At 42.1% G+C, this 10240-nt stretch overlaps 1 protein-coding gene across 1 annotated transcript in view; it reads right to left on the reverse strand.

Annotated features, from left to right (window-relative positions):
* plxnb1b (plexin b1b) overlaps positions 1 to 10240 on the reverse strand; it is a gene marked incomplete at its 3' end in the record, with an annotated part of 141490 nt that overhangs the window by 40021 nt on the left and 91229 nt on the right. Inside the window, 4 exon segments of the mRNA XM_014010586.1 lie at positions 921 to 1077; positions 2583 to 2715; positions 3300 to 3400; positions 4419 to 4547. Coding sequence (XP_013866040.1) covers positions 921 to 1077; positions 2583 to 2715; positions 3300 to 3400; positions 4419 to 4547 — 520 coding nt within the window.

A 10240-nucleotide genomic window follows, 5' to 3' on the forward strand; every position in this document is an offset into this window, starting at 1 on the left:
GACTGACTGCTGGTAAAATATACGACAGGTCTGGACCACTCGTGAATTTTGTTCGTATCTGAAAAAAATCGTAGAATACGAAAACATTGGTGAATGCCACTAATTCTCCTAAATCACTCGTACGCACAATTTAAGAACAAATCTGTGCGTACGAACGGTTCTTGCATGAGGCCCATTGTTTGTTAGCAGGGCTCAGCTGTAGCACAGAGATGAGGAACGTGATGTTTCCTGTTTAGTTAAAGTTAAACACGAAGCGTTGAAGTCAGTTACAACTGGCTCTTTGAGGGCCACCTTCACACTCATGTGGCCCTCAGTGAAAATAAATTTGACCCCCCRGCTTCAGACAAATGAGAGGCAGACGGAGCTGAAGTGCATCTTTTTCCTGCTGTGCTGTGGCTGCTGAGAGTTCTGTCATGCCTCAGAGCTRTGCCTGGTCTGACCTCAGGAGGAACCTGTTGAACATCTTCTCCTTGAAAATGTGTCAGCTGTCCTTCAACCCTTGAGCTGACAAKGAGACTTTCTTTTACCATGACTGCAACCTTTCCTGGGGCTTCAGGGTCATTTACTCACAGATGTTGCTCTCAGTTCAGTGAGAACACTACAGTCCACCCAGAACCCCTGGATGAAAATAATCTGTAGAGATGTTCAAATTAGAGAACAGATTACTACCCGCTGCATAAGATGATTGAAACAAACAAAATAAAATAAAAAATAAATTAGAATAAAATGAAAAAACAAGAGGATTGGGTCAGATTATCAGAGTTATTCATGCAGCTCAAGCTGCAGCCAGATCCTTTAGTGCACAAACTGAATATCTGAACGCAGTAAAAACCTTCTGCAGCATCAGGTGTGGCTTCATTAGACCCAGAGAGCAGAGAATCACTCTACATCATATATTAAACAAACTGAGCCAGACTCACCCTGTCCGGGAGGCACCAGCGGGGTACCACTGGGGTCAGGAGACTGGCAGCTCAGTCCGGTTTCAGTGAGGGTGGCAGGACTGCGGCTGTCCTGGAAGAAGCAGGAGTAGGACTCGTCCTTCTCTAAGACTGGGAGTCCTGGGATGGACAGAGACACCTGAGGAGGGACAAACTGTAGTAAACCGATGACATCACTGAGACCCATGTTAGATCACATGGTGGAAAACTGGACGGTTGGTGACTACACTAACCGGACCACAACCTGGACTGGACTAAACAAACTGTGGAGACACACAGAGACCCCATCCAGTGGTCCAAGGACTGACCCGCATCAAACTGAGCCTTTCAGTCCAAACTGGGCTGCAAAATGTACACGGCACATTTACCAACAACTCTTAACGGATCAGCATCAGAACCAGCTGCTAAAATAAAAACAAATTGTCTGTTTCCTCTGAAGAGTAAATACAGACCAAAGGTCAAAGAGATCCAAACCTGACTGGTTCCAGACTGATGGGTGACACTCCCAGCATGCCTTGTGTTCACCATTCAGACAGTAAAATCTGAGCCGACCACCTGAACAGAGCCGGGGGGAGGGGGGGGGGCACTCAGAGGTGCTGAAGAGGACTGAGCGCAGCTGTCTGACTTTAACATCATCACTTCTAAGGTTTGCCTTAAAGTACCTGTGACATGCATATTCTTCAAATACAAAAAGTCAAAGAAAACATCTTTATACTTAAGAAAGTTGGAATAATACACACGTTTTAATCCATTTTGTCTCATAACTGGTATATTTTCTTTTGAACTTGACTCAGCCAAAGTGAAACAGGAAGTGACATCAAAGGGGAACTCATTAACAAAGAAAACTCTCTGGTCTTTGTTTATTGAAACAATATTATTTGAACTCTGACTCTTCATCTCTCTGATAGAGACTCAAAATAATCTTAAGAAACATCAGATTCTCTTCTACAGTCTGTTGTAGCAACACCCCTATGACATCACTTCCTGTTACTTCACAGGCAAATATCTCAACAACTGCTCATCTCAGCGACATGAAATTTCTTTTGCAATATTTTATCAATGTCCTCTTTCTAAAAATGCAATCAAATGTATTACAAAAATTTGACGTCACAGGAACTTTAATGTTGACACAATGTTAGAAAATGTTCCCGAGTGTCCCCAAAACTAGGCTCAAGCTCAGAGGGGAGGGGGGAGCTGGGGTGGTCTGACTTGGTTTAGTCAAGTGGTGGATAAAAACATCAACTAAAGCAGTGGCTGTGTTCCATTATCAGCCTGGGTGAAGAAACGGCCGGGTGGGTGGAGTTTATACTTCATCAGTCCAACAGTAACATATTTGGACTGTTAGCTGGTACTGATACAATAAATGTGACACTGACAGGCTGTCCATGACTTCAGGGGACTCCTCCTCCTACTGGAAAAGGTTTTACTGCAGGAGGAGGCGCCGCCCGGCCTGCTCATCACCGTCCAGCTGACTAAAAGGGAACAAAACCAGAGGTGTCCAGCCTGAAACGTCTGTATAATCATCCTGAAATACTCCAAAAACCCAGGTTGTTTGTGGATTCCCAACCATCAAACAGTAGATTATAAACTATCAGATGAGTTTTTTGTTAGTGAGCATGTGCCTGAACACTGATGTAGACCTACCATCCTGCTCTCCTCCCTGCTGATGTTGTAAGGGCTCAGGTCTTGAACAGCCAAACACTGCTGATCCATGTCGAAACTCCACAACCACTGCCCCGGCTGCTTCCCACGACTGCACTGAGACTCCAGCACACACCTGCAAATCAAACAGGAAAAATGAACGACAGGAAAGAAGAGAGAGCATCTAAAGAGGGTAAATGAGCTGAGGTAAATGAGGAGTAAAGTCCAAAATAAAATAAATAAATAATCTGTATATTCTAATCAGGAGTTCCAACACAGTTTCTTCTCTACAGCCTGGTGGTAATGGTAATTTAAAACTCTGAGCTATGAAGCCATGACAGACTCTTAATTTGATGAATAATCATGAGCTTTATTTTGAAACTACAGGTTCAAATCTCCTGCTGTGCTTTTTTGTACTTTAAACAATAAACTTTACAGAGGCTTTTATTTTTTCTCCCTTACTCAAAAGTTCTGATGAGCACAAAGACAGAGACAGGAGCAGATTTGAAAGAAAGCCTCAAATTGTTGCTGTGTAGAAACTATGGTTAAATTAGCTCATCAGTCACACAATGATGTGTAATTAACAGTAAATGAATAAACAGGCATTTTCCTAATTAAATGCAATCAAATATAAAAGTGGTCACACAAATGATTTAGGGTTTGATTTGATGAGATTAATGAGTGCTGGTATTTAATCCTCTCCTCTGAGGATGGCCTCACCTTCCCTCCAGGACACACCAGCCACAGTAGGGGTCYTGGGCCCGCACACAGGACTGGCAGTCTGGGTGCTGCTGGCACTCAGCCACGGGCCTCTTCTGCAGCTGGAACCAGGACACAACAATCAGACTGGTTCAGCAGACCATCCACACTAAGCTCCTAAAAATCTGATTACACAGAATGGATGGCCCATATTCTGCAGAGCAACAATGAAAGTGGAGAATATGTTCGTCACAATAATCCCCAGCTTTATGAAACAACTGGGGCAGAAACAAGAGAGTCATTTATCAGTGTGCATTGCCAATGCAATGCACACTATTGTGATTCATTTCCCATCCAAGTCATCTCCACTTTAGCACGCTTCTCCTCCTGCAAACTTTGTCCTAGAGCTGCCATTGTAATTTATATCTGTAAAGCTCCTGTGCCAAATGATGGCTATGCCTTTTGGTGCCTGTGCAACTTATACTTTTTGAAATATTAATGTTTAAAATCATATAATGCCAGTCAATGGAGCCTTGTATTGGCCCAATACTGCCCCTTGCTGTATATACTCAGTACTGAACCATAGTTTTAATAATATTTAAATTCAGTAGTTCAGTGATTACAATACTAATATGATTGTGTTTTGATATTTTACTAAAACATTGTCCTAATATTACTCTATTGTTTTAATATTATGCATTTCTGTGTCAARAATTGRATTGGCAATGTGGCCTCTTTCTGCACACATACAAACCAACCCCTGGCACCACCTTCTGCCAAAGCTCCATTGGTCTAATGGTCTATGTCATGGACTTTCATGTGGGAGATCAGGGTTCAAAACCCAGCTAATGCAACTTTAACAACAAATCTCTTCCAACTTCATATTGTCACATAATTACCTTAATTACAAACACCTGCTGACGTGACAGGCACAAGCTGGTATAGAAAACACATTTGAACTTGGTCAAAGTTCATTCTGCAAGTCCAATGCTGCAGGCAAAGCCATGCTGCAATGACATGCTACAWGGCAATGCACACTTGTTTTTACATCGTAAAAACCCARGTCTAGTTTCTCTTGTCTTTGTTCCTACAGAAGAAGCAGATAGTGAAGCAGTAACTGGGAGTGTGTCATGTATGCACCATGTTCCTGGTCATGATGAAGAGATGCTCCTCTTCCTGGTCCAGGATCAGATCAGAGCTGATGGCTGCTTTCTGCTGTATGGAAACCACAGAGTACTCCTCCACCTCCCCGTTTGGGCCCAGGAACACCTGAGGGCGGAGTCACACCATACACTGTTAAAATACAACAAAGTGATCACTAAACACCAACTGGAAACATGATTATATCATTTGCTTTTATGCTGCTCAATAAGATTTGCTGAGATGTTTCTATTACTGTATAACTGTTTGACCATCTGATCTGCTGATGATGAGAATCAGACACTGTTCATCTCATCRGATCTAACACATTTAAAATCACAGATTCTTCCTGGCATCATGGATTAATTAACCTTCCTGTATCACTGTTCACCGTGTCCACCTGTGTGGAGGGGGAGTTTGAGTGAGACCAGTTCATTCTGGCAGAGAAGCAGAAGCTTCCTCAGCTGCAGGGAACAGAAATAAACAAGCAGAACACTAATGACCTCATCACTGACGAATGAACCAGTGAATGTTTGTAATTTAAGGTTGTTCTGGAATGGAACTGAGAAGGAACTAAAAGTAAATTTTAATGTTTTGGGTCAAGATACAATGGGGTGCGAAGGTTTGGGCACCCTTGTTAATTTTCCTGATTTACCTTTATAAATCACTGATTGTTTGGATAAAAAAAATCAGTTAAATATATCATATAGAGGAAAAACACAAATGATATTTGAGAAGTGAAATGAAGTTGATATGATTTACAGAAAGTGTGCAATAATTGGTTAAACAAAATTAGGCAGGTGTATAAATTTGGGCACTATAAAAAAACCTTCACTCAATATTAACAGATCCTCCTTTCACAGAAATAACAGCCTCTAAACACTTCCTACAGCTTCCAATGAGAGTCTGGATTGTGGCTGAAGGRATTTTAGACCATTCTTCTTTACAAAACATCTAGTTCATTCAGGTTTGATGGTTTCCAAGCATGGACAGCTCTCTTTAAGTGACACCACAGATTTTCAATAATATTCAGGTCTGGGGACTGAGATGGTCATTCCAGAACGTTGTACTTGTTCCTCTGCATGAAGGCCTTAGATTATGAGCCGTGTTTAGTGTGGTTGTCTTGTTGGAAGATGCAGCCCCGGCTTCAGCAGCTTCAGCTTTGTCACTGATTCCTGGACATTGGTCTCCAGAATCTGCTGATATTGGTTGGAATCCATGCGTCCCTCAACTTTAACAAGATTCCCAGTGCCTGTACTGGTCACACAGCCCCACAGCATGATGGAACCACCACCACATGTTACTGTAGGTAGCAGGTGTTTTTCTTGGAGTGCTGTGTTCTTTTTCCTAAATTGCCATAAAATCAACATAGATAATAATTTTGAAAATGTGGGCGTAACCTTTGGTAGAGGGGATCATTCTGCTTCGAATGACACCAAAATCTTTGTTAACGCTTCACGCTCCAGTGAGCAGGGACAGTTGGAAATTCACAAGTTTCATGTTCTTTGCGCAAGGAATTGTGAGGGTTAAAATATMATCTGTCACATAAAATTAAAAGTTTAGATGGTGTTTTACATGCATGCCAAGGCATTTTTTAAATAATTAACCCTTTCATGTCCTAAAGTTGAAACAAAAATATCTCATTTTTGAGTGGATCATAAACAAGGGTTAACAAACACGTGAAGTGGCCGTGGACAAGTCAATCCAGCCAACTAACATTACATGTAATGTACTMTACATGTAATGTACTGTACAATTGCAACAATTGTTCCGAGCCATCTCACTGTCTTCCACAACGTTAACAAGTACCGTGCTTCTGGGACCAGCCACAATTTCAACAAGGGGAGGTCCGACCAACAAAGAACCCAACGCACACCAGCCAACATTGAAGAGCAACATGCTGGAGAAGCATGAGAACCCCAACACTTGGAAACTCATGMTGGAACRGCTCAAGGACAGTGRYAACACTTTTCYTTTGGASMTATTCAGTAACCAGGAAAGACCTCTGCTGAGTGGTGAACTGTGCTCAGGCCATTTTACACCACACAGGCTAAGGCAGGAAGAGAGACAACTGCACAGGTGCTGACAGGTTTTATGTCCAGGAATTATGCAATTGTCTGCATAAGATAAGGTGATGTTTGTGATCATGTTGTTTTAATGAAAGAAAATGACCACAGCATCACATGATCTTGTACCAGGTTATGGAATAATTACATGTAATACCCACTGAATACATGTACATGTACATGTACATGATGACAAAGCTAGGTCACAGCGGGTAAATGCATCTCCATATTCACTCAGTTTCTTTGATATTTTGTCCTTTCATTCTTTTGAAAGAGGAGACTCACCAAATTCAAGGTTAGGTCAGACTTGAAAGTTTGTTCAGAGGCCTCATCCCTTGCAGCACAGCATTGGACTGAATGTCTTCCAAGTGTTGGGGCAGGTAGGTGATAAAGGATGTGCTCTGGGGTGTGAAGTTCTGCTATTACACAACAGTTAGGAAGAGTTATGTCATGCTCAGTTTCATTCGTAGCCCAAAAAGGTAACTTCTGAGGATGCTGCTCAATAATTGCACATTTGCCAGTGCTGTGGGCTTTGACACAGCCCTCCAGAAGAACTCTTCCTTGAGCAGGGATGACCTGTACATGATGAAGCTCTATCCATCAGACCCAACAATCAGTGCCCCCCCCCCACCCCCCAAATTTATCTGAAAAGTGGTATCTGGACATACAAAAATGGTTATTGCTCAAAAACTATTAAACATAGGAGCTTCAGATTTTCTTTGGTTGTTTAGCTCTGATGAGGGGCTATCCATCAGGTCAACCAATGCCCCCCCCCCAAAAAAATAATCCCCAAAAGACCCCCACCCAAACCACTACAATTTTGGGATGCACCCAGTAGCATGACATTTATTAGGATTAAAGACTTCTGAGTTCTGGTGCATTTGTGCGTGTGGGGGTCATTATGTTACAGCTATGTGGTATCTAGTTTTTAACTCTGTTTAGAGCTGAATTGTACTCTGAAAATTTAACACTATGGAAAGAGTCAAATTTGACACCAATTCCGATAAGGACCAAATAGACTTGGACACAGTGTTAAATTTAACTCAGGTGTTGATTTAACAACTGTCTTGAGTATTTATAGAAATGTTTTTCACCAGCTTCTAGCCAATATTCTGATGTTTCTGTAGATACCAAACATGTTTATGTTTAACTAAAAGTACTTAGCGTAATAAAGTAGAAAACCGGGGGTTTGGGCTGAAGAGATGAATGAACCAGTTGGCGGGCTGAACTTTGGTCCCACTTTGGCCACCAGTTGAATAGCCCTGRTTTAAGAGAAGAAAGCTGGTCTGTCCTCAGCTCAGGTCTCAGAGTGCCTCTCATCTCGCTGCTTCTTCGACAGCAGTCKAAAACAAACTSAAAGTTCTCTGCTACTCAGGGTCATCCAATCCCATCGGAGGTCACCATATTGTAGCGTACATCAATTGAATGTTTTAAAAGGTCCTATCYCCGTACTGAAATGTTTCGATTGCCGTATATATCAATACTGAATTAATGTGCAACACTAGTTTTTAGTAGTGTATGCTTTTGGCTTAACACTAATTAATAATAATTAACAGTTAACTATTGCTGATTGCATTTCAGTGTAGTTCACCATAAACTTAGGCTGGACAAGCCAGTGCATCATTTCACAGAAGAAGCTTCACAATCCAGAAAATCCATTTAGGGTAACAACACAACACTACCCAGGTAGCAACACTGCTAAGGAACTTTACTCACATTTTATTTTTTTAAAGGTGGGGAAAAGCTTTCTATTTATTTTTTTATTTATTTTGGTTATTGTATTTTATTCCCAATAGTTGTTAATGTCTGCTTCTAATTGCTTCTTTTGTGAAGCAATAAAATCAGTTCAGTATTCAGTACTTCTGAAGGCTTGGCAGAGTCTAGTAGTGCCTGTCCCATACRGGTCCACTCTAAGTGCACTACATGYCAACCCAATTCTCCATGTCCTCCTGACTASCAGTAGTTCAAATTTGTCCTCTGTGGAGGACATTTGTAAGCATAAATATCTCTCACCCACTGCATACTACTAAATTAACTCTAGAGGACATTTAGGGCTTTTCAAATAGGATGGGGCAGGGCTTTGGTAGCTTTATCTTCCCTTCCTTCATCAGGACAATGGTGTCTGTCAGTGTAAGGCTATTTTACGGAAAGAGGAAGCCTAAGTACAATTACTTCTTTGGTTTGAAATGTTGTTGGAATATTTTATGTAAGTATCTTCACYAAACATAAAACACTGTGTCGGTTATTTAACTGTATTTTAGCATTGTTATCAATAGTTTACTCAATGTCATCTGTAGTGGACATTTGTGGTTATTTCCTCTATTTTGTTTTGTTTTGTCAAATAATATTAACGGGAGTCATTCACAGAAGCAGGTTATGGTTGATGGCAACACAGATACTGATGTATGATGGATGGTAGGATGTCTGGGTCTGTCTAGACCTGGGARGACTGGGACGAGTGGTCAGGGAAGTCATCCTACAACCCTAACCCTAACKGTCCTTTTCAAACGTGTCCTTGAGCAAGACACTGGGTCAGAGGGTCCGGTGGCACGATGCAAGGTGTTTGTTTTGGCTGCACCAACTGWTCTGGTCTTTGTGGTCTACCAAGYTTGGGTACACTCTGGACAGGCCACAGAGACAAATGAGACAAAAAACCWTTCTCGCTCTCACTCACAACTTGGGACAATTTTAGAGTGATCAATGAACCAACAAGCCTGTTTTTGTTGGGAGGAAACAGGAGCACCTGGTGAAAACCAGTGCCTGCACAGGGAGAACAGAATGGCCCGAGGCGAGGAAGCAGTACTGTGARCTTCTCACCGAGAGATGACAGCTCAAATCCCATCCTGCCCTCAGAAGCAAATGTCTGAGTATAAAACAACAAAAAACCCTCAATGATAATAAATAATAAGTGAAAAAAACTGGGCTAAATCTGACTTTCTTCATTTATAAAGCATACTCTAGTAGATTAAAGGATAAATTTGTGGATAAATGTGGCAGCTGAGCTGGACACAAAATGAGCCCAAGTGTGAGAAGAGMTAGAAAATTAAACAACAAAACCAGACAATAATGTTCAAATGTGCTCACTAAGAAAGCTGCTTCACAAACACTCAGCATTCGGTGAAACTGCAACAGGAAAACTGATTTTTATTTCTCTGGAACCCAGTGAGCTTCCACCTTCAGCTTAACAATGAGCCTGTGTGCCCAAGTTTATCAGTCTGTGACAGAACACAGTTGAAGTACAGTATGGCTCTCTGGACGTCACACAGCCTGAGGGTTAGCTGGCTCTGTCTCATAGAACRACACAGAAATATGCTAATAGGGGTCATTGTGCTATTTCTGCTGATGCACACAGACAGCCGACTGTAGGGAGCAGACGTCATGATCTGTGCAGTCCTGACACTGCAGGGGGCTTCTGCTCGCTGTATGACCCACCGACCTCCAAACTGAAGCTAAACATCTGCAGACCCACTCAGGCAGAGGTCCTGGTTCTCAGTCAGTCAGAAGTCCTGATTCTCAGTCAGAAGTCCTGGTTCTCAACCGGAAGTCTTGGTTCTCAGTCAGAAGTCCTCGTTCTCAACTGGAAGTCTTGGTTCTCAGTCAGAAGTCCTGGTTCTCAGTCAGAGGTCCTGGTTCTCAGTCAGAAGTCCTGGTTCTCAGTCAGAAGTCCTGGTTCTCAGTCAGAAGTCCGGTTCTCAGTCAGAAGTCCTGGTTCTCAGTCAGAAGTCCTGGTTCTCAGTCAGAAGTCCTGGTCCTCAG

The sequence above is a fragment of the Austrofundulus limnaeus genome, unplaced genomic scaffold (genome assembly GCF_001266775.1).
Source record: "Austrofundulus limnaeus strain Quisiro unplaced genomic scaffold, Austrofundulus_limnaeus-1.0 Scaffold70, whole genome shotgun sequence".
Lineage (NCBI taxonomy): Eukaryota > Metazoa > Chordata > Actinopteri > Cyprinodontiformes > Rivulidae > Austrofundulus > Austrofundulus limnaeus.